This window comes from Dipteris shenzhenensis, chromosome 7 (genome assembly GCF_047967505.1).
Source record: "Dipteris shenzhenensis isolate YYH24624 ecotype China chromosome 7, Dip_SZ_1.0, whole genome shotgun sequence".
In the NCBI taxonomy this organism is placed as follows: Eukaryota; Viridiplantae; Streptophyta; class Polypodiopsida; order Gleicheniales; family Dipteridaceae; genus Dipteris; species Dipteris shenzhenensis.
Genome location: NC_141602.1, coordinates 18,164,021 through 18,189,467, shown reverse-complemented (window position 1 = coordinate 18,189,467; position 25,447 = coordinate 18,164,021). Strand labels below are relative to the sequence as shown.

Below are 25,447 nucleotides of genomic sequence, written 5' to 3'. Positions count from 1 at the left end.
GACATCTTCCTTGTTGTACTCATGTTGAAAGCTTTTCAAAAAGGCTTCTTTTAAAGTTATCTATGTCATGGTCTATGCCATGGAAAAAGGCTTCTTTTAATGCCATCTATGTCATGGAATGACCATCTCGATAATGATCAAACCACTCGGCTTTGTCTATGAATGCAGTGGTGGGGGGTATAAGTACTCATCCTCTATGTTGCATTGCAGGACCATTCATGGGAAGCTTTGCAAGTGTGAACGAGCATTGTCACCCTCTCATCCCACCAAGTGGTCTCAACTAGAGATTTCAGATGGTTTTTTGTACAAAATGGTTGTCTTTAATCTATGAAATCATTCTTTGAGCTTACCATGATACATGGCTTCTTCTTTTCAAGGGCCCTCAAATGAGTACAAATGTTACATAGTTTCGACTTGAGGTCGACCCTAAAAAATTATTAATGTCAATCTTGCTTAACGTAGCTTTCTTGTGCTTGTTGTTAAGTTAAAATCTTCCACATGTTTCTCTTCACATAAGGGTGTTAAATTCTCAAGAGTTTTCAACATCTGATTAATGGAATTATCATAGCTGGATCTCCTCTTATCCCAACTAGAATGCAAACTTCCATTAAAATCCTTAACTCTATGCGAATAGGTGCTTATACAAGGGCTTCTCTAGAATTGACACCTTTTGAGAGATACAAAGGTCGTGACACTCGTGTCGTGTCACAGATCTATGGGCAGAGCAAGACACTAGAGAGGATGGTAAGGTGGGGGGGGGGGGGGGGGACAAATTAGATGCAGTCGCCAATCTAACACATGCCATGGGCTTGTTTTTGTGCAGCCCGAAGTTGTGCACTTGGGTGCGACACGTGATTCAGTTCATGCGGGTGAGAACGGAGGGGGTGGTGGTGGCCTTAAGTGCATTTGTGTGCCCGAATGGATCCATGGATTTTTGCAAGACTTCTTCGGCCACCACCTTTGTCAAAGATTGTGTGTCTCATCCTTGGACAGCACGATGCCGGTGTGGGAGTCAGGCCACCCCACACCCACCTGGGGACCTCGACTAGCACTGTGCATTCACCCACGAGTCTTGTCAAAGCATGTGGGTAGAGAGAGGTGTAAATGGCACCATGTGGGTAGAGGAGATGTAAATGGCCCGTTGACTTTGGATGACAGATTAGTGACTAATGAAGCATTAGGGCCTAAATTTAATTTAGGAGCTACTAAGATCGTCGTCTACAAGGGGACCTTCAACTGAAGCAGGAGCTATTTTTCTGAGCTCTGCGAGCTCCGAGCTCCTGGCTATGGCGGACAGGTCTGCATTGGCTATGGAAAATCCCATTTTGATCGTGTTTTTCTCCATCCTCCTCCTCTCCCACCCCCTCTCCTCCTCCCACCCCCTCCCTGACCTCGACCCTGCCGAGCTCGAAGCCCTCGGCCTCCTCGACGAGCCCCCTCCCGACCCCTCTGATGCCCTCCTTGAAGAATTCTCAGATTACGATGTTCCAGGTGCGAACCAGGAGGACGAGGAGGAATCCTTCGCCTTCCAGCTCGACGACCCCGACGTCCTCGTCCTCTCTTCGTCCAATTTCTCCGATTCTGTATCGTCCAACCGCTTCATCATGGTCGAATTCTACGCCCCTTGGTGTGGCCACTGCCAAGCCCTCGCTCCTGAGTATGCCGCCGCTGCCACCGAACTCAAGTCCGTCGGTGTCCCCCTCGCCAAGGTGGATGCCACCAAAGAGAACGAGCTTGCGCAGGAGCACAATGTACAGGGCTACCCGACCATTCTTTTCTTCATCGATGGCAAGCCCAAGCCTTACTCGCACCATCGCACCAGGTATAGTTTGTCTCCTTGGATAGAGCATTATCGAGCTGTGCTGTCGTTGCATGTTGCATCAACAGAGTCTCTTCATGCGCTCGATCGTACTTATAAAGCTCGGAAGTAATTCGTTTTCCCCTATTGTGTTATCAGCGTAGCTCTGTGTCAGCCCTGGTTTCTGATTGCGGTAGAATGACATACAGCTTCACCAAATTGTGTCCCGCTCACACGATGGTACATGCATTGTCTGTGCTTAAATTGATCTAGGGAGCCTGCCATTCACCCTCAGGAAATTTCGCAAACGAGTGATTCTGATCGATACGATGATGATCGATCAAAGGTAGTGGTGCTCCTCATCTCCGTTATCATTCTCCGAACGGGTGCTTTTCTACGCCTTTCTTTCTGGCTTTTTGAACCTGAGATCTGCAGACGCTCAGCTTATGTAGTTAACACCTTAGGATTTTATTAGTAGTGTCATTTCTCAGAAGCATGCAATTTTAACGCGGTCTTGTGAGCGCCCGTTTTGTGTTTGCTGTCGTAGTCGTCTTTCTGTTATGTTCAATAAGTCTGCTAGCCCGCCACGCTTTGCACTGCTTTGCCTTTAGTTACTTCACGAGTGGTAAGGCGGGGGACCAAGGCTTGAAATGCCCATACATGACTTGGATGTTGAAGGATGATTACCTTGTACTGGTTTGGAACGTTGTTTAAGATGAAGCATCCTTGCATCCTTATGTTGGGATTATAATGTACATGCCATTCTCACCATCAAGACGTGTGCACAATCCAAGCACGTAGGTCTAGGCTTACAACTGAGTGTACGGCCTCATTTCGCACCAAATGTTACACTCATTTGACATCATGCCCTTCTGGGCCGTAACTTTTGTGTCATCCCCTCCCCCTCACCCCAAAAATAAAAAATCGGACCATTCTTGCCATTAAACGTGTGCATGCCATTCTCACCATCAGACGTGTTACACAATCCAAGTACATCGGCCTAAGCTTAAAACCGAGTCAGGGGCCTCATTTCGCACCAAGTGTTACACTCATTTAACATCATGTCCTTCTGGGCCGTAACTTTTTTGTCATCCCCTCCCCCTCCCCCCAAAATAAAATCGAACCATTCTTGCCATCAGACATGTGCATGCCATTCTCACCATCAGACGTGTACACAATCCAAGTACATCGGCATAAGCTTAAAACCGAGTCAGGGGCCTCATTTCTCTTCAAGTGTTACCACTCATTTAACATCATGCCCTTCTGAGCCCTAGCTTTTTTGTCATCTTCTCCCCCTCCCCCCCAAAATAAAATTGAGAAATGAACAGATGTTGTGTTTCTCTTAGCAAGTGTCACAAACTTAATCATTAGCAACTAACAGATTTTTTTATCTAACAAAGCAATTGCCATTTTAAAAATTGTGGTGTTATTCAGCCGGATCTTCCAAGGACAGAAGAATGTGTGGAAAGATCTGCTCCAGAAGCTGGAGCAACTGGGTAAAAAGAGCAGTGGCATAAGTAAGGCTGCACATCAACTTGCAGCTGTTCTGGTACACGAGGACGACAAACTCTGCGGGTCCCATCACCTTTGTGGGTGCAGTCTTGGAGCTAGAGGCAGTCTCCAACCGCTATTTTAATTGTGTACATAATCTACACAGCATGATGGGCCACGGACAAGAGCTGCCCTCAATCAGATACCAATGTCACCCTTTTGTTGATATTTGCTTGAGTCGATTAAGCTTTGTAAATATACCTTTGTAAGCCCAGAATATCCAATTGTATTTTGTTGTTCTAAAGTCCAAAATTCTACAAAGAAAATAAAAGAGAAAACGAAAGAGTAGAAAAATGAGGTACCAAAAAAAATTGACATACTTAGCAAGCAAAGCAATGCTTATGCTGTCATCAGTGCCCAAGCATGAGCAGCTACACTGGGTTTCTAAAGACCCGCAGAGTCTCTTGGGCAAACCCAATGCTTACTAGAGTAAGGCAATTAAACAAAAGAGAAAGATAACAAGAAATAAAAAAGAAAGGAAGAAGGTGACTAAGCTAAATTAAACAAACAAATCAAGAACAAAATTGACCAAAAGCCAGGAAAAAAGTCTCTCTCTCTCTCTCTCTCTCTCTCTCTCTCTCTCATGTATAATGAAGATACTTTCCTCGTGCTATTTGGAATTTCTTGACTGGTTTCTGAATAAGTATCGGCAGTTACAAACTGTATGCTGAAATTAGGAGTGCAAGTTTTTGGTTTCCTGCAGCATTATGATAGAAGCAAATGTTGACTCGATAGAAGTTAAAACCTAGCTCCTTATTTTTCAGGGATGGCATTGTATCATGGGTCAAGAAGAAAATTGGGCCTCCTGTCACAGAGGTCACTACCGTAGGTGATGCAGAGGCGATTCTAGAAACTGGAAACACGATTGCTGTGGCTTTATTTGACAAGCTAGAGGTATTTCTTTGGTGCTCGTATAGTCAGCATTCTTATCAATAGATGTGTGTTTTGTGCATCGTGTATACAAATTCCATTTTAGAGGCATATTTCTTTTGGGAGCTCAAGAAAAGCTGTTACAGGGCCCAGAGGTTGAAGAGTTTGCCTCAGCAGCACGGCAGGAAGATGATGTCATATTCTATCAAACAACAAGTGCAAAAATTGCTGATGTTGTCAATATCAAGCAAGGCACAAAGGCTCCAGCTTTGGTTATACTGAAGAGTGCAACAGAAAAAAATGTACACTATGGTATATTTTCTGGGCGTGTAATGGTTTTGTCAAAGCATGTCTTCCAAATATTTTCCTTTTCAACACCACCCCCACCTTGAGAAAGTGTTGAAGGTTTGGTGATTGATCAGGCATGTTTGGACAGGGGTACTCTGATGCTATTCTGCCTTGTACTACGATATATCTAACCATACTTTTAATGCATTCTTAGATATACACTGCAAGAACTACACTTTTTTCGGGTGATATTTTTAATGTTTGGGTCTCATAGTACGAGGCATAACCTAAGATTCTTTGGAAAATCTAAATGTGCCCGCTTTGTGAAACTTCCCCTCTTACAAAAAAGACCAACGGTTTTTTTTTTAAAAGAAAAAAGACTCATGATGATTTTTAAATTTTACAATCCTGGGCACTCAGTGGGTATTGCATCCTCACATCTGATGTGGTGCTACTTGTCCTTTTCTAAGGTTTGGGAAGGTGGTTGTTTGGCAAACCCACTTGTGAATGTCTGTTTTACAAAGTACATGTACTGCAATGTGGAAGTTAATAGGCACATACACTGTTGCAGATGGGAAGTTTGAAAGAGTTGCTCTTTCGGAATTCATACTTGCAAACAAGCTTCCTTTGGTTTCAAATTTCAGTAGAGATACTGCTACGGCAATATTTGAAAGCTCAATAGGGAAACAGGTGCGCTAATTTCTGCATTTTCAAGCCAACCTTGTGGTTCATTGGTTCATACCAATTCTCCAAACTTTATTCTCTATGGAGTGGTTTTTGAGCATAGGATTTTGTTCATTTTTATTGTGGTAAAGCCTGTGCCTGTCGCATTCTCCTGCGGATAAGTCTAAAGTGATTTCTAAATGGTTTAGCGTTTGCCCTTGTCACAGTTGCTGCTCTTTGCAACTCCTGGAGAATTGGGAAAAGTTTTGCCAGCCTATGAAGAAGCTGCTAAGTTATTCAAGGGAAAGGTAATTTTGCTAACCCTTTGATATGATTTGCAAACTGATAAATAGCTTCTAACATGTTTTTGAGCTGGAGTTGTCTTCGCCTTGCCAAATACTTGTTTTGACCACGATTTGACACAAAATTTCACATATTTGTGTTAGATTCGGGGCAAGTAAATACTTTGGATGGGAATATTTGCTTGGGTGATACACAGAATGATCTCTGAAGGGAGGGTACTGGTGTTAGCAACCACAACCACACCTTTTGTCTGCAGTGGAGGGAAGCTCAAGGATCGTGCCGAATTGTGCACCGAGGATAGTTTATCCTTTTGTGCTAGATGGAGGAAGAATATGGTGGGGTGCTTTATTTCCGTTGTGAAAAACCAGACTTTTCGAGAATGCAAATGTGTGCAATGCATGTAGAATTTGAATGCCAATTGGCCCTCCAATGGGGAAGAGCGCCCTTGTGAGAGTACTTGTTTCTATTTCGACCTACATGCAAGGTGGGAGAGAGATGGCGGATGAATGCAATGTGGTAGAGAGAATGCTACGTGAGATTCACAGGGTGATACCCTTTCATTAATGTCCCTTGAGATCACTCAAGTTCCATCTTCCCATTTACACCTACCCTTAGCCTATGATCCATGCATCTACCATTCAATGCACCTTAATGCACCCTTCCCTTCCTATTGCCCCTAGGACCTAGACATGTGTGTGCATATCTTTATTAACAAAATAAGTATCACATGTCCAAATTCGATGCCGTTTGAAGCAGTGGCTCCAGCTCGACTACTCCCTCTTGCACTTGGATTATAATCCATGTGTACGGGATTTTGAGTTAAAAGCGTAAACTCAGCGCCTTGCTCTTGGATGAACTCGTTTCTCCCTTCATTTTTGAAGGAAAACTCTCTATCAAGAGATTCTTGAAGGAGAGATGAAGGTAATTCTATACGTGGGTTATCATACTCAATATGTGTAAAACTCTCATCTACATCATCCTCTTCAGGAGGAGGTGATGGTGTTCTCTCCCTATCTCCTTCTGATAGTGGAAGAAAAAGGACAAGTTCATTATTAAATATCCCTTTCCCTTCCATTCTTTCCTTTTAGTAATACAAGAGAGAAAATGAGTTGCTGTAATTTCAGAAAAGGGTTTATTTTATAGCAAAAGTCAAGTGTTGTAGAGTTGGTGGTACTTATCTGACTCCCGCTTCATTTATGTCGAGAAAACACTTGAAATGACCTCTTCTTCCTTCTCTTTTAAGCTTTTCTTCTTATATTTCTGCTGTAAACTGGTGCACTCCGTTTGGGCTACTTATTTTGAGTGGATTGGAGCTCTACATACCGTTATAGGGAGTACTTAATGGGTGAATCACGCCCTTAAAATCTTGTTTCAATCCAACTTTCCGTTGGGGAGAACGGGGGGGTCTCTTTTCCTCACGATTTAAGGGTTTGAAGGGTCTATTCACACGGGAGGGGGGAGTCACCCCGTTCCTTGTCCAAAGACCAAAAAATTCAGAGAAATTCCTTGCCTCAAGCCTTCCAAAATCCAACGTTTTGCAGCGATCAAATCTTATCTTCCCTCTTCCCCCAAGACTCGCATCTCCCCTTGCAGCCTTCTCTTGCGATCCTTCCGCTTTCCTCTTGCCCTATTGCACCGAACTCCGATTCGCGCACACGTGAGCCAAGCCACTGTTGCATGTAGTAATTTGGAGGCCATTGTTCGGTATCCTGCGCCTTTCCTTTCGCACGTCCCTCCGCTCGCGCACAGTCTTTGCGCGTGACACTCCACTCTTCTCGTGCCTTCCACGCAGCCTTCCTTCCGTGGCTCTCTTCCGCGCAGCCTTCTCGTGCCCTCACACCCTCTGCCTTGTGCACTCTCTTGCTGTCCCGGTGGTGGATCATCGATGCTCTGACACTAAATGTGAAAAACCATACTTTTCGAGAATGCAAATGTGTGCAATGCATGTAGAATTTGAATGCCAATTGGCCCTCCAATGGGGAAGAGCGCCCTCGTGAGAGTACTTGTTTCTATTTCGACCTACATCCAAGGTGGGAGAGAGATGGCAGATGAATGCAATGTGGTAGAGAGAATGCTACGTGAGATTCACAATGAAAGGGTGATACCCTTTCATTAATGTCCCTTGAGATCACACAAGTTCCATCTTCCCATTTACACCTACCCTTAGCCTATGACCCATGCATCTACCATTCAATGCACCTTAATGCACCCTTCCCTTCCTATTGTCCCTAGGACCTAGACATGTGTGTGCATATCTTTATTAATAAAATAAGTATCACATGTCCAAATTCGATGCTGTCTGAAGCAGTGGCTCTTGCTCGACTAGTCCTATCTACTCAGATGATCCACCGCCATAACAAATCGGTCGGTGTCCATCATAAATACATATACATGTTACACCTTTGGCATATAATATATAATAATGCTTTAATGTCTACTAATCACAGATTAGTGATTTCTCTTGTCATGACATCCGTGTCCTTGATTGCGAGTTTGTTTGTACCAAGTGTATGAATATGAGGTGAGAACCAAGGTACAAAGGCCTCCTTTGGAGTACGAGCTGGGCGGTCTCTTTAGAGATTGAGTTGAAGGAGGAAAACCCGTCATCCAGAGATGGTGGACTTGCAATTGTGGAAGCTTGCAGTTGCTTGTGGGAAGCAGGATTTTCATGGTGGTGGAAATTGACTGGTTGGCTAGGTTGAAGAGGTTATTGTAAAAAAACGTCTTCTTGCAAGTCGAAGAAAAAGCACTGCTTGACTAGCTCAATGAGAAAAAAGGGGGGGAGGGAGATCGAGAGGAAGGAAGAGGGGGCTGAAATTTGTGCATAGCCTCAGCTGTTTGAGGGGCTAGGTTTGGAGGCAAAACTTGAAAAAGAGGGTGGAGGGGTTGCAGGGGGGATTGAGAGGGACCAGTGGGCTGGTGGAAACGGGGCTGAAGTAAAGTGCAAGAGCCAAAATACGAAAGCAGACAAATGTGTGCGTGTGTGTGTGCGCGTGCAATTACAATTAGTGTGAAGCTTCATCAACATGCGTGTGCTTCACAACCATTAATGTGAGTGCAAGCCAGCAAATAGACTGTGCTCAAAGACCAATATAGAAGCAACACTTATATATTTCTGTCCGTCGAAAACCTAGCTCAGTCTGCAGCTTCTTTTGGGGTCACCTTCTCCTCCTGAATGTAGGCACAAGGCTGCTACTCTGCTGCTCCTGTCTGCTGTCCTGAAGGCTGCTCCAAATTATGATGAAATGAGGCCCAAAGGCCTCCCTTTTATAGGGCTGAAGCCCCTTCCTGAAAACCGACCAAACAGGCTGACTTTTCTGCCCCTACCAGCTGACTTGAGGGGGAGGGCTATAAGTAGCCCCCTAGGGCTCATTTGCTTGCTTTGGTTGGCCCTGCCTGGCCACATGGCTTCCAGCCATTGGCATAGGCAATCCCACCCTTAATCCTTTGCCCCAAACCTGCCCATCAGGTCCAAAAAACTTTGCTGAACTGGTTTCCCTGTGCATTTCTGTCCTCTCCATGTTTGTGGACAGCATTTGGATCCAGATCTGCCGTCCATGGTGGATCTCCTCTGCCAAGTACTTCCACATTCTCTTTGCTACCCACATGACAGCCCATGTGCTGCCCATGTGGCAGCCCCATGCCTATTACTATTCTATGGTCTACCCCTACCCCCCCCCCCCCCCCCCCCCGATGCACTCCTCATATGGGGGCTTGCAAGTGGGGAGGTGACCCCTATTCCAACACCCCCTCTCACCGACGCACATTGGTCAGATCCAATTCCATCGATGAAGATGCTCCAGTAGCTCCTATGTCATAGCCCTCTGGAACACTCTGGTGTTGTCTTAGTCTTCTCATGGCTTTTGAACTAGTGGCTCCTGCTACGCCATGTTGGGTTCCGCTTTCGCATATCATATGGTACATAGGTTCATCTCTGGCAGCACGACCACCTTCAGTCTCGAACCAGCCTTTGAGCTCGAGCTCTCCAGGTACCAGTATCCTCCAACTGTCCCCCTCATGATGGGTGAACAGCTTGAAGTCCTCCAGGCACCAAGCTCTTAGTGTTTGTTTCAACCCGTCCTCCATTTGGCTAGGTCTGCAACCAAACAACATACCCGAGGCATCATATCCCAGGCATAATTTTAGATTACCTGGACCGTCAAGCTCCAACTGTGGTTCTGTGTTGTTGTCCCCTCCAAGTCATAGCTATGACGTCAGAGGGGATGTCATAGTAGCTGGTCCCTCCTAGAGTTTTATGGTTTTCAATCTTATGAGTGACTATCGTGAGATTGAAATTGCACTATGTGTTGTGTTTTTAGAGAATGAGTTTGGGATGTTGCTGGATTTTACACACACACACACACACACACACACACACACACACACAGTGTTGTGTTTTTAGAGGATGAGTTTGGGATGTTGCTGGATTTTACACACACACACACACAGCCTCTGTCTGACCCTGAGTCCTCAGGTCTTGTCGAAGAATCCCCCTTTGCTTCAGTAACAATAGCCAAGCACTCGGATGACGCCAAGCACTCGGATGACTCTAGACACTCGTCAACGTCCATCACCGTCACAAAGGATCTTGACTCTTCTTCTTACTGATCCTCAATATCTGGCATTCTGACAGTAACACCAGGGTCCATTTACCTAATGTCAGCAGTATCTGGAGTTGCCACCAAGAAAGGTTCCTTTGTCATGAGCTGAGTTGACTCGAGCTAGCACCCTTCTTCCTTTGTTTAGCCTTCTTCTTTTTGCAATCTTTCACAAAATTCTTGGCTCATCGCATTAGAAGCATTTCTTCTCTTTCTCTCTCTTCTTCATGTTGTCTTCATCTGAGGAGTCCGCTCTGTCGTCAGATTTGGGCTTGCCTTTGCCAAGCTTACCCTTGCCCTTGTGTTTGCTCCTGTCCCGAGCTATCAGGCCTTATCATCCTTGATCATGTAGTTGTACTTCTTTTTTTGAGCTTCTTGCTGCAACAGCAATGGAACCAGCTCCTCGAAAGTCACCGGCGCCGCGTTGTGCCTTGCAATCATCATAGTCACAAACTACTATAGCTCTGGGGGTGTTAGAAATCGACCAATAGAGGGTACGCATAGCAGAAGACTGATAGAATAGCCCAGGAGCTCACATAGTGTGCGTGTGGGGTGTGGAATCATGAACTTCTTAAACTTATGTGCATAGAGAGAAACCACCAAAATAATATATTTCCATCCAAAGTTATGGACACAATACAAAAGAGAGATAGATCCAGAGTCCCACCAATGGTGTGGTCATCTGCTGATCTTACCACAAGGTACTCCTCCTATCTGCTGGCTATCTCTAGACTCGAGCCCGTGTGCTCCTCCTCGAGTGTAAGTAGACTTTCCGTCCAGATCCCTTCCACCTTACTGTCTTTGCACCAGCCTAGGTGGGCAGCACCCTCAGCTATGTCTGCAGCTACTGTATGCTCTCTTCTCCTCCAGTGATGAGGCCCAAGACAAGCACCGACCCCCTTTGGCCGACTTGGTTGGCTGACCCAACCCTAACCAGCCGACCTGCTGGTCGGCCTGGTTGGCTGGCTCAATTAGCCCTATATAAGGGCCCTTCTGGGCTGCTGCTAGGTTGCCCTTTGCTGCTGCTGTCCTGCCATCAACAGGCCCTTGTGCAGGCCCCAAACCTGCCCCGCACGTGTGCGCCTTTGATGGTGAAGTACCCTGCCATGTGCCTCCTTTATACAGCCACTCCTTGCCTTTGTCTGGAGCTCCAAATCGCTGCTGATCTGCTCCTGGACCTGCTTCTGTGAGTCGCCTTATTCATGGTGCTGATTCATACTCCCAGATGGCTCCAGGTACTTCTCTAGAATGCTGCCCACACGACAGCCATGATGCTGTCCATGTGGCAGCCCCTTTCTCTCTTTTCCAGTGAGGTACTGCCCATGTGGCAGCCCCCTCTCCATATTCTTTCCTTCGGGCATGCTGCCCACATGGCATCCAAACAGATGCCCATGTGGCAATTCTTGCCCTAGGTCTCCCTCCCCCATGCTCTCCTCATATGGGGGCTTATAGATGGGGAGGTGACCTTTCCAACAGGGGGAGCTTTTTCAGCAATAGCCTTGCCATCTTGGTCGAGCTTGTCCTTGCCATCTTGGTCGAGCTCATCCTTTGACCAACCGCTGTCAGCTGATCCCCACCACCTTCATCTTGGTGATGTGTTCGTGTACCAATTCCCCTTAATCCATCCTCATGCTATATAGCTGTCTCAAGGTCCAAAATTCTTGCCTCGTGTCGAGCTTGTACATATCCCTCAATGTTGTCCAGGCCTCGAAAGAAGTGTTTGCCATCTGAGTATGAGGCAACACATTTCCACCTCCATACTGACAATGATAGCCAAGGCTTCTGCATCTCGGCTCACTAATATAGCGTCTGCTGGTGTCAGCACCGTTACGGAGGTTGATGTGACTAGAGTAGTCACAGTGGCCTAAGGTATTAGCTCTGTCCCCCTCGCAATCCCTCACGACTCCCTCAACAGCAAGTGGCTCCAAACCTTCATTTTCCACAACAGGTAAATGGTCCTGTTGAGCTTGCCTGTCTGACCAAAATTTGGGATCTGATATCTATTGGCCATGCTAATGAAATGAAAGAGGTAAATAGTTTAGAGTGTCATACACTTGTTTGACGTGAGTCTCCCACCTGGGTACAATACTTCAGACGCCTGTCGAACAACGTGAGCCTCCCGATTGGGTACAATCCTTCAATCACCGAAGCTCATTCCTCCGAGCAATGAATCAAGGTCGTCCTTCTGCAAGGTCCTTTCCTTCAAGCTCCACTTTTTGAGAACATTGCAACTCCTCTTGGCTTCCAGTTGATGGGATCCATGGAAGCTCAAGAGCTACAGTCCATGATTGCAAGGGATTTGGTACCATGTTAGAAAATGAAATCTGACCAGAGGGTATCCCATAGTAGAAGACTAATAGATGGGCCCACGAATTACACGCGAAAGTGTTTCACTATGGTATCAAGCTTCATCAACATGTGTGTACTTTACAACCATTAATGTGAGTGCAAGCTAGCAAATAGGTTGCAAAGACCAATATAGAAGCAACACTTATATATTTCCGTCTGTCCAAAACCAGACACAATACAATACCAAAATGTCCTACTACTATATGCATGACACCTTAGATCTCTGAGCACGTGTGCTCCATTGAGCATATGTAGACTCTCTGTCCACCCTATTGTCTGGCCTAGGTGGGCTGCCACTCTAGCTCAGTCTGCAGCTTCTTTTGGGTCACCTTCTCCTCCTGAAGGCTGTTCCATTGCTGCTCTTGTTTGCTATCCTGAGGGCTGCTCCAAGTGATGATGAAATTTGGCCCAAAGGCCTCCCTTTTATAGGGCTGAAGCCCCTTCCTGAAAACCGACCAAACAGGCCGACTTTAGGGGGAGGGCTATAAGTAGCCCCATAGGGCTCATTTGCTTGCTTTGGTTGGCCCTGCCTGGCTATATGGCTTCCAGCCATTGGCCCAGGCAGTCCCACCCTTAATCCTTTGCCCGAAACCTGCCCATAGGACCTTTGCTGAACTGGTTTTCTGTCCTCCCCATGTGTGGACAGCATTTGGATCCAGATGTGCCCTCCATGGTGGATCTCCTATGCTAGGTACTTCCACATTCTCTCTCCTGCCCACATGACAGCCCATTTGCTGCCCATGTGGCAGCCCCATGCCTATTACTATTCTATGGTCCACCCCCGCCGATGCACTCCTCATATGGGGGCTCACAAGTAGGGCGGTGACCAATCCTATTCCAACAGTTGAGGCATGGTCTGGGGCTCAGAGGCAGATTGGAGAGCTGGCAGATGTGTGTGGTGCAGGGAGGACTGAAAGTTCCAGGGATGGAGAGCAGGTAGAGGCAGGGAGGAGGGCGGAGGCTTACAAAGGGAAAACAAGAGTGGAAAACAGCAGTGAGAGCTTTTGCCTTATTTGATGGATCGTATGTGCTGGATTAAGGCATTGTGGTGAACCTTATTTAAAGGGAGCAAAGCGGTGAATAGATTTTGCAGTAAAATCAATTGTCTCTAGTACAGAACATTTGTTACTCAATCAGATTCCGGAATTGACGAATACAGTTTTTGTCATCAAGTAGCTCTACCATGTAACACGTCAATTCAGTTTTTGTCATCAAGTAGCTCTTCCATGTAACAGATGGCATAATTTCAAAATACCCAGCAGGCTGAAGGAATGGGGATGGAGAAAGACATACACCACAGAAGAAATTAGCATGCTCTCATTGAAGCAAACCTCTCACATCTACTAAGCTTATCTTACTTTAATTGTACAATTTAAAGTTTTAACTCCAGTTAAGCATTTCATTCAAAAATAAATATTTTTGACACTGCCCTAGAAGAGCAAGGCTGGAAGACATCCATGATGTCTAGGTCTATATTCCAGAGAGTATGCAGATTATTTTCATGTGTTTTCCTGCAGTATTCTTCTCATGGTAATTAATTTTTTTCTCCTGTTCTTATTTAAATGGTGATCATTTCCTTGATGAAGACTATGAGATGATGGTGATTTGTCCTACAAAAGTACAAGCCCTTACTGAAAAGAGGAAGTCAAGATTGTTGACTTGGGATAGAGTTGATGCATTCGTTTATACTTCTGTGTTAATCTTATTGGGAATTTTGCAACCTTCCTGATGATAGCAAAAGTGCAGAGAGTAGAAACTTTGGAAATGCGATCAAGATGATCGCTTAGTCTTATATGTTACAAAGTTTTATTGGCAAGCTACAAAAAGATCTAAAGGGCTGTGCTTTTATTAAGAGCGTTATGATGAAATTTCAATCTACTTTTTGGAATATAAGCGTATGTGAAGTCCAATTAAATGTATTTCATGGGCCTAGGATTTATTAGCACTGCCTTCCAGGCAGTGGCATTGCAATCAAATGGCCCATTCAATGTGGGTGAGTTAAAGGTTTTAATTTTGAAAATATGCCACATGTTAGATGCTTATTGCTTGCTGTTGAGTCTATTTTTGTTTTGCAACCTTTTTTTGTTGTCTAGCCGAAAACTTCAGACAGTGCTAGTGGGCATAGGTGCCCCCTTGTTTGACTTCAAGAAAGAATGGTGTGTTTGGAATCCATTGTGTTATCAACCAATAGCCATGGCTTTCTTAAATCTAGGCTGGATGAACATGTCATATTTAAAGGGTTTTGGCTGCAAAATTCGGGCACGCTTGGTCATTATCTTGAGTCAGTGAAACTTGGGATACTGCCAAACTTGGGATACCACTCTAGATCATTGCCTATCTTGTAGCTGGATTGTGAAAGAAGCTCTGCTCAAATCCCTTGCCATATCATCCAGTAAAGCTGTTGATTTGCTGTCTGCTACTATGTTTAACTTTTTGTTGGTGGTTAGTATGTGTCCTCTGCCATCAGCCTGCTTTTCCAAGCCTGGTATATTGCATGTCGGCTATCAAATGTTTCAAGTTTGTGCTTGTATGAGTTGCTAAGGTTGACTTGATGAATTCAATGCGTTTTTATCTTTCTACGTGTTTCTAATGTCAGAGTTTTGTCTATTTACAGATAATTTTTGTGTACGTGGACTCCAGTGATGAAGAGATTGGGAAGCCTGTTGTGGATTTTTTTGGTGTCACTACAGAGAAACCAACGGTATTGACTGATGAGCTCAAAGTGCTTCTGATTTCGTTTATGTGAACTTGTGTTTAAATTATACATGTTTGCTTGGCTGGATTTTTTGCTCATATTTGAAGCAAATGTGAATATTGCTCTTATGTGGGCAAGTATCATCTGTGTTGTGCAGCACAAGACTCTCATCTTTGAAGCCATTTTCCAAGTGCAATCTAAGTAGTTTTGCTTGAATGTGGAAAAGAGGAAAGGCTAGTGGCATAATGAACATGGATATGATTTTGATGAGAAAAGCATTAATCAGCAGAAATATTGAATCGATTTCATGTAAGTTTTTTGTAAGAGCGTTCTTGACCATGCATGCCTATTTTCATGAACTCTGCAGATTGTAGCATTTACAATCACTGATGAGCATGCAAGAAAGTATTTCTTCGAAGAGGATGTCACAGTTGACAAAATGAAGGTTTCATTTGCATCAATATATTGTGGTTCTGGCTCTTTCTAAATGTTTTTTGGAGCGTCCTTGTTTTAATTCGTTTTCTTATGTGCATTTCAGGTATTTGCAACAGATTTCCTTGGCGGTAAATTGAAAGAGTTCTACAAATCTGAACCTGTTCCTGAGACAGTAAGCTATGACTTGCAGAACTTTTATAAGTCTTGGTACATTGATCTGTCTACGGCAATCTGTTGTCCTGTAGAATTGTTAAAAATTGAAGGGACTCTCACATTGAAATTCTTCCTATGCAGAACAATGGTGATGTAAAGGTGGTTGTAGGAAAAAACTTTGATGATGTTGTACTAGACGAGTCCAAAGATGTGCTTCTTGAGGTATCTACATAACCAACTGCCGTACTTTGAAGGTGCTTGAATCTTTGGAAAGGTTCAATGTCTCAGTGTTATGTATAGGTTAGCTTTTGCCATTTTTGTAACTATTTTCATAATTACACTCAGGAACGAGCATACTGCATGAAAAATTCTAAATTGCTATGTTATCTTAGCCAATGCCTTCCTTGTGCACAGATCTATGCTCCCTGGTGTGGGCACTGCCAAGCATTGGAACCAATTTATGAGAAATTGGCAACAGTACTAAAAAATGTAGATTCCCTTGTCCTTGCTAAGATGGATGGGACAGCCAATGAACATCCCAGGGGGAAGGTAGGACCTTCTTTCTACATTATACAACCCCTACTCCCAAAATTCTTGTGTTTTCATTGACATGCTTTCGCATGGGATTCGATTTGCCCACCCATCTTTGTTTGGTGAATTAGGCTGATGGATACCCCACTTTACTATTCTTCCCGGCAGGCAACAAGACATATGATCCAGTGAGTCTACAATTCATGGACATTGAGGACATTGCGTCTTCATCATTTGTCATTTTTTAATGTGCATTGTTGAAGCAGCTAGTAAGTTACTGGGCTTGATCTACTAAATACAGCTGACTCGAGTATTATGGGTCTCTTGAACAGATACCTGTAGACAGTGAGAGGTCATTGAAAGGGTTGTACCAGTTTTTGAAACAAAATGCGGCTATACCTTTTACAGTAGCCAAAGCTGGCAAACCTGAGGAGACAATACTGGAAGTTGGTACACCTACGTCGACAGAGGATGAAATAAAAGATGAGCTATGAAAAATTTTAATTATGAGTCAGAAAGGGATTTTGCGTTTTTATTTTTTGGTGCCATACATGCAAAGGGATTAAAATGCGTTCTAATAGTGACGGGCTCTTGCAGTAAAGAGCTCAAACTGAAGTTGATATATGTAAGAGATCTGTGGTGGGAACTACTTGTGAGCCAAAGAGGCAGAGGTGGAATGAATTTTCAGCTTTCAGCATGGAGCTGCTGTTGCTATTTTCACCTTTCTAAAGGATGTAATTTGATTGAAAGACAATTTGAAGCTTCATTCATCTTACGGACGACTGCAGCTTTTCTCTTGCCAAGCTTGTGCTTTGCTAGAGATCTGTAGTGTCTTAGTGTCCTTAGAAATTATTTATTTTAGTGTAGAAGTTGGTGGTATGGCTTTCTGTGTCATGACACTAATGCACCTCCCTCTTCTTTTCTGCAAGCCTCTGCACCTCAGCCTTCTTCCCTGCAAGTCTTGAACGCAGTCCTCTTGAGTGGCCTTCTTACTCCCGCCCTTGAGGGATCATAAATAGATGGGTCGTATGAGGCTCTCACATCTCTAGTAGCATGCAAAGATACATGCCATAGTGCATCTAGCTCCTCAAATGGTTCCATTCCACCATCCATCACGTATGCTTTCACTTGTGACATGGAACATATTATGGCCATGGACTTATGCCACAGTGCATTGCACTTGGACCCAATGACCACTACCGTCTCTCACTAGCATATCATTCCTCATGATGAGGACATATTTGCACCAGTGTAGTCCTACCCCATTGCAATGGAATTAATTCAGTTTGGCCATAGAGCAACCTAGGGAACCTCAGTATTCTAGCATGCACTTACGGTTGTAATATTTAGTCAATACTTGATGTAGATTAGTGGTTGGGGATCTAAGACTTCAGATCTACCTAGACATTAGCATTTGTTACCTTATATGCTTGAAAGAGGTCTTATGCATTTTTAGTTGTACTTCTGGATTCTAGGCTTTATACTCTTAGCTCCAATATGACCCTATGATAGATGCTAGATCTTATGCTCATGGATGTTTAGCTTATGATGATCTTTAGCTCATGATAGTTGACCATACAGATTTGATTGGTTGCCATACCTTGTTGTATTTTGGGCCTATAGTATCATACTACGTCCTTACCCTTAACTTTTATGTAGCCCAGGGATCACTCTATTCACATTATGGTTGTAGTAAATAGTCAAAACTTGATGCGGATTAGTCGTTGGATCTAAGACTTCAGATCTACCTAGACATCAGCATTTGTTACCTTATATGCTTGAAAGAGATCCTATTATGTATTTTTAGTTGGTCTTTTGGCTTCTAGGCTTTATACTCTTAGCTCCAATATGAGCCTATGATAGATTCTAGGTCTTATGCTAACGGATGTTTAGACATGCACGCAACAAATGACCTTTAGCTCATGATAGCCATACAGATTTGCATATTTTGGGCCTTAGTAGAGAATAGTATCATACTTGTGTCTTTAGCCTTAACTTTTATGTAGCCCAAGGATCACTCTATCCACATTGACTATGTAGTCTTCTATGGTCGTATCACATGATATAGGTAACTTTATTGTAGCACACCTCAAATGTGCTATGAGTTTCTTTGGTTTGGTGATACTCTTGTTTGTTAGGACCTATCGGATCTTCATAGGTGTATCGATCAACTTCACATCTAGATTCTTTATGTAGCAGCTTCATAGTCTCTGTTCAACAAGCTATCATACAAGTTGATCAAAAGATGGTTGCATGAATAACTGTGAGTCTTTGATCTAGTAGGACTTCATTTTATGCACATTTCCTTACACTCCCTCTCTTTCTATTTGTTTCCAAAGGCAAAGGATGACGTACAACTAAAGGAGAAATGCATGTTATGTACAAGCTCTATAACTTGTACTCATTGTATAGGTTTACCATTGCATACTCTTTCTACTCACACATGCACACATTGTAATTTTCATGTCTTTCTTTTTTAATTTTGGTTGCATCATATGCACCAAACAAAATGAAAAAAAGATGCACCCTCTACTTTCACAGTCAATTTAAGAGGGGTTGTTAAGGGTGGTGTACGTTGCACCAACCATATAGGGTGCATAGGGTTGAATCTTAACCTTAAACCTAAAGGGTCAAATCTTGGTCCTCATCCTAATCCTAATCCTAATCCTAATCCTAGCCCTAACCCACCCTAACCCAACCCTAAGTGGCTCATGCATATATTCAAGTTCATGTTTAATACAAAAATAATGTAAAGTGCATAGTGTGCAAATACCTATCTTGTGCACTCCACACTCACACGTCGATCCTCCAATAACCATCATAAGAACTAGATAAGCAACCAGGGGAGGAACCAAGGGATATAATATGAATACCATCACCGGTGACCACCACTAACAAGCAGGGTGTATACAAACAAAGATGGCTGTGGGAGCACAATAGTTTGGACCATCAGGATTAGATGGGAGTGTAGAAGTTTCAGAGGAACAAGATGATAGAGACATTTCCCAACTTATATGTTCTTTCAATATTTTATCTAATTACCATCAACAATAGAAAGGGAAGTTGCAGGATGTGCAGATGCTTATGGAAGAATTGGAGATTGAAAGATAGCTCCATAAAGCTTTCAGGGAAGGACATGAAATATTCAAAAGGCACATGCATAATAGGTTGACAAGGCTGCAAATAGAGATCAAAACAATAAGGCCACCTTGATGCAAGAAAAGGAGGATTTGGTGAAGAGCCAACAGGAATCACAAAAGAGAGTAGAGGAAGCCTAGTTAGCCTTGGCAGAGTTACAAAAGTAGAATACAGCTATTTTTGTGAGAAGACACAAAAATTATAGGACCTGCTAACTTCCAATACTACTATAGTACAGGATGTGTGGCAATGGCTAATAGAGCTGAAGGGGACCTTGATAGAACAATTGAGTCAACTCATGGAGGATAATGCAAAGCTAAAGACTAAGAATATACTATTGCAAAAAAGGGTGAGTGTGTTGGCAGCTGTAGAAACTCAGATTCAATCTATGATAGAGGAGGATACATTAAAAGTAAAGGGCACTTTTATGATAGGGAAAAATTTTCAAGAATTGCAAAAGCGACTACATAATTACATGAGAGACATGTGGAACCAGGTGAAGGATAAATTGATTGGAAACATTGGTGCATCCATTTGTTGATCACTTAAAAACAAAAGTATCCTTTCGAGTCACAATGCTATAGGAGCAATTGGAGGCTCTAGAGAAGGAATTGTATCAAGAAAAATGACCAAACAGGTCATATTGCCACTCATGTGGTTGAGTTAGGGGAATCTGCATTTACAGAGGAGGAGCACGGGCACATGAATTCAAAAGAACAGGAGGTTATTAGTGCTCCAAAATCTCTCACCTAAAAAGGAGCTAGAAGCCGTTACTAAAAAGGAGGTAGAAGCTATCACTCAAAAGGAGCTAGAAGCTGTCACTCAAAAGGAGCTAGAAGCTGTTACTAAAAAAGGAGCCAACAGCTGTTACTCAAGAGGACCAGCAGCTTGCTACAAGTGCTTTGATTTAGGTAGCACATGATATAGCTGTCACAGAGGAAATGAAGGAGAAATTTGATTTACAACACTTTATTGCTTTAGGTCTAAAGAAAATTGTTTAAGGTGTTTGCCAAGTGTTAGAGGTGAAGGAAATGGTCAGAGGTGAAGCCACTAGTTTGGTTACTCCACCTGAGCAGTCTAGTTTGATGACTCCAATTAAGCAGTCAGGTGATACCATAGCAATTGCTCTGCTGATATGTAGAATGTTCTGGTTACTCCATGTTGTCTCTGTCATACCCAAATGCAGGTTTCGAGGGTGTTGGTGACCTACAGTCATGTCGTTGCTCATTGTAGCATAGGTTGTTCACAAGTGTAGCATAGGTCCTCGGGTCGTGCTCCGGTGAGAGGTGTAGGCTAAAGCATGGAAAGCAGATCTCATGCACGCTTGAATGAGAAAGAGAGCTTGATCATAACGATTGGTGGAGGCTCTCGCCTCCACAAGAGTTCAAGGGTTTAGAAAGGGGTTTTAGGGTTCAAAGAGGGACAAGGTTGAGAGATCTAACTAGGAGTTCCAGGGTTCAAAGGGGGTTGCAGGGTTTAAGAGGAGTCCAAGGTTGAGGAGTGGAGAGCTAGTCTCCTTAGCGGATTTGAGGGGTAAGGGTTGAGGAGAAGGGACAAGGAAGGAGGAGGAAGGAGGAGGAGGAGGAGGGAGGAGGAGGAGGAGGAGGAGGGAGAAAGAGGAGGGAGGAAGGAGGAGGAAGGAGGAGGAGGAGGGAGGAGGGAGGAAGGAGGAGGAATGAGGAGGAGGGAGGAGGGAGGAAGGAGGAGGAAGGAGGAAGAGGAGGATGGAGGAGGAGGAGGAGAAGGGAGGAAGAGGAGGAAGGAGGAGGAGGAGGGTGGAAGGAGGAGGAAGGAGGAGGAGGAGGGGTACAAGGGTAGAGGCTGCAAGGGTAAGGGCATGCTAGAACATGATAGTGTAAGAGAGCATGGACGCAATGGAGATCAATCCTATGAACACAATAGTGAGCTTGAACACTGAACTCGAAGGAGTGGGAGCTTCATTCCATTGAGAGATATTTATACATTTTGGTCTCTACACAATCCGTAGGTACCTCCGTGGTGGGACCTCTTTTGTAGGAGACCTTTTGGACAGGAGTCCCTCCACTTTTGGGGGGGACCTTTTGAGAGATATTTATACATTTTGGTCTCTACACAATCCGTAGAGTTACCTCCATGGTGGGACCTCTTTTGTAGGAGACCTTTTGGACATGAGTCCCTCCACTTTTGGGGGGGACCTTTTGGGTCTCTACACAAAGTGGGGGGACCTTTTGGGTCTCTACACAAAGTGGAGGGACCTCCGAAAGTGTAGGCTTTTAGTATTTCTCTCTCTAGATTTAGTCTCTCTCTCCCTAGATCTTGATTTTGCAAGTATGATTGGATCTTTTCTAGAGAGGATTTTGGCTATCCTCAACCTTAAAGATTTATCATACCATCTTGACCTCTCGGGAATTTTAACGAGTATCCGCCAAGCACAAATCACTTCAGACATCAGCAAGAAATTGGAGCCACAGCCTGCTTGGCATAGCTGCTCAATGAAAAGTACCTCCTTGAATACATGCAGGCTTCATCTTCCTTTTGCATGCATCCCACATTTGATGTGGTGCCTCATCGCTACCGGTGGGATGCCAATCATCATCAATCAGATAATGTAGATGCTCTGCCATTAGTCAATAGAAACTCTAAAATCAAATGGACAAGCCAGGAAACACTCATCAGAGCCTTGGACAACAAACATGCATCAATTATGCAAAACAATTATGACAAAACACTCAAGGAAAGTGCAAGATACAGTGAAGCCTTAGCAGTCATCTTGGAGGTGTCCCTCACCATTGATGACCATTTGCCCAACCTCAGCTTCAATCCAAATCAATAGATAGATGCTCAAACAATAAGTCGCATCTTTCAAAGAGCCATATCTCTTCAAGGGCGTTATGTGTGTTTGTTTGAAGAAATGGTTGACACTGGCTTCTTAAAAACTGAGCAATCAATCTACAGTGTTCGTGGATTACAAGGAAAAGATCGACAACAAGCTCGCTCCATCTATCATCACCGCCATCTTTACCATACTCATTGGGTAAAGACAACAGCAGCACAATCTCGTCTGTAGAACCAACCATAACCCAAGGAGGGGTAATCAAATCGGTCTAGGGGAGTTGTTAACCCTATGGCAACAAGGGCCAGAAGTGCAGTCTAGGACAATAACTATGAGAGCATTGTGTGTGTAGAGTCCCTTGTGGGTGTGCGAATTGGATTATCCAATTATTCTTGAAGCTCATTGATGGAATCATTAATGGTATCTTCCATTGAAAACTCAAGGGAGATTGAAGGAACATGTGGTCTTAGGGGAGAGGAAGAGGTTATCGGGGAAAAGCTTGAGGTTGAAGCAAGTAGTGAATTTGAGAAGGTAGAAGTAGTGATGTTGGTAGAAAGTGGAGGGAGAGTAGGGCAAATTGATTTAGCAACTTGATAATCCTCAAGGGATGGATTGTCAAGTGTTGGAAAAAAGTTAGGTGTAATTGGATGATAGGAGTTAGATTCTTGGATTAGGCAATAGTGTTGAGAGGCATGGGCAAAGAGGCATGACAAGGAATATGGATTAGTGTGGATTTTTGGAAAGGTATGGAGGATAGTATTGGAGTTAGGTAGGGATGTGAGTAGGTCAGAATAGAGAGTGGCAAGATAGGGGAGATTAGATTGAAGGTAGACCACATATTCCTCTGGCAGATCCCTGTCGCTTCTAATAAGCATTCATAGCTTTAATTTTGGATTTTTTTGGGAGTTATATCCCATGGAAGTTGCTGGTGATTGTTGTAGTAAAGGTAGGAGTCTGCTGACTACTACCCAAAGAGGGGGGCTTCCCATTAAGCATTCATATAGTAGTATTGTATCAGCCTTTATCCGTATGAGATTTGCATGCATGAAGAGACATAACACATTCTTCTCGTCTTCATCCATATGCTGGCATAGATCTCAGAGAGTCTTGGTGCTTACTGGTCTAGTCCAATCAAGACCAGAGACTGCATGTAACATTTTGATTTGCAAGTATGTATGCGTATTCTTCCTTCAAGGTGATCCTCTTGCTGGAGAATTGCAACAAGCTCTTGGTATAATGTAATGATGCCTTGTAGCAGAAGAGGGGTGTAGAGTCATCCTCTTACTCTATATCAAACCCAATTATTATGGCCAATAGATGGGCAATGTAGCTTTTGCATTATGTGTAGTGGATACATAATTGGTTAGCAATAAGGATATGTGTTGAGCCCAGTCTTGTAGTTTTGATCTACTAAGGAGTGTAAGAGTTTTTACTAACATATAGTTCAGTCCCACTCTTGTATGATTGAAAATGTAAGCCAAAAACTTAGCTGCCTCTTTGCATATGGGATCCAGAATCATATCATGGTGTATTCCCCCACTTTGTGACTTTGTGTTAGGTGGGAATAAATCCTAAATTTCAGAGAATCTTGCATCCAAATGTTTCTTTGGATATTCTTCTTGTGCCTCTAAAAATGAGAAAGCCTCCTGCATAGTGGATCTTTTAAAATAGATCTATAAGTGATTTTCTTTATATGTTTACGTGCCATACTTATCTTTCTCCAACTCTCTACTTTTATATGATGTTATGAATTAACAAATGTATTCTGTCATAGCAGGTGTTGGTAAGAAGGATTTTAGCTTCTCAAAAAGACTACCTAGTCCCTTTGACTGCAAGAAGTTGCAAGCATTGAGTGACATGGCAAACGTTGAGACTCATGGCCATACAAGCTGTATTGTTTCATTTGTTGCTAGCTCTCTATTGGTCTAGTCATCAAAGTGTTTTGCGCCTGCATCTTGCATAGTCAATTGCTCTGCCTCAATTTCTCCTACCTCTAGGATCCCTTGGTTCTGTCACATTTCTTCTTGGCATGTTGCATTTATTTGCTCATGAGTATCACTGTCCAGAACCACAAGCCGTGGTCTTTTTGGTGCTGACCTCTGGGTCAGTGATTTCTGGACCGTGTCCTTCTTCAAGTTGGTGATTTGAGGAGGGCTGTTGAGGTTGAGGCTTGGGCTGTTTGGCATGGCGTCGCTTTGCCGATGGTGTTGTAGGCCTTTTTTCCATCTTATTGGATTGGCATTGCAAACATGAATCAGGTCCCAGTTTGACAGTGCCAATATAGTGCCATGTGCTAATTGTACATGTTTCTTTTGTGAGTGGCTAATGCATTTTACTCTTTTTGTGATGAGGGTGTTGTGTGTGTGGATCAAAACAAGTATCTCTTGGGGCTTTTATTTGTGCAATTTATTCATGGTGCTCAAAATGTGTGGGTGCGGTATGCATGACTAGTGAGGTAGGCATTCCTCCTTTATGCTTAATTTGCCAAGGGAATCATAAGGCAGCTAGGACTCATTCATCACCTCTGAGCCCTAGGTTGAAATCGATTGAAACTATCTATATGTGCGAAGGCGTACATATGCTAGTGAGTGCTTGTGAAACAATCTAGTCCTAAATATGGAAGACTTGGGGCCACCAAATCTTCATTATTGTCAGGGATGGCTTGCATGTTGATGTAGTAGCACTTCAGTCAGCTTCCATTTATTGTTGTTGTGAACTGGACTCCATCCAGTGTTTCTAACAGCACAGCTTCGATGGGATTCATTTTTTTGACCCTATAAGGTCCTTGACCTAGAAATTTGAGCTTGCCCTTATGGGACTTTGGTATTGTACAGCAGAACCAGGTGACCTTCCTTGATGTCTTTGTCTTTGAGGTTTCTATCAAACCATGCCTTCCTTCTTTGTTTTTTTGTTGTCATGGCATAGTAGGCAACTAATCTGGTCTCTGTATGCTTCTCTAATTGGTAGAGTATTTCTTTCAGCGATGCATGATTTCCCATACATTCTTGTACTGCTATACGTAGAGTAGGTATTACAAATTCTAGTGGGACCACAAATTCAAGGCCGTAAACCAATTGAAAAGGTGTATTTTCTGTACTGACCTTGAGTGTGGTTCTATATGCCCATAAGACTACATTTAGTTTCTCTGCCCAATCAGATAGCTTTGGTTCTACTACCTTGGTGAGGACAACACATAAATTTTTATTGGTGGATTCGGCTTGTCCATTCCCTTGGGGGTAGTAAGGTGTGCTCTTTCTATGGAT

At 43.6% G+C, this 25,447-nt stretch overlaps 1 protein-coding gene across 1 annotated transcript; it reads left to right on the top strand.

Moving 5' to 3' along the window:
* Nucleotides 1–1,242: 1,242 nt before the first annotated feature.
* On the top strand, nt 1,243–17,016 carry LOC147900035 (protein disulfide isomerase-like 1-4). The gene is made up of 12 exons (XM_087377250.1): nt 1,243–1,822; nt 4,114–4,243; nt 4,366–4,531; nt 5,079–5,197; nt 5,398–5,478; nt 15,035–15,121; nt 15,483–15,560; nt 15,654–15,722; nt 15,845–15,925; nt 16,118–16,252; nt 16,366–16,422; nt 16,567–17,016. The coding sequence occupies exons 1-12, from the start codon at nt 1,287–1,289 to the stop codon at nt 16,726–16,728; spliced, it is 1,701 nt and encodes a 566-aa protein (XP_087233376.1). The 5' UTR covers nt 1,243–1,286; the 3' UTR covers nt 16,729–17,016.
* The last annotated feature ends 8,431 nt before the right edge of the window (nt 17,017–25,447 follow it).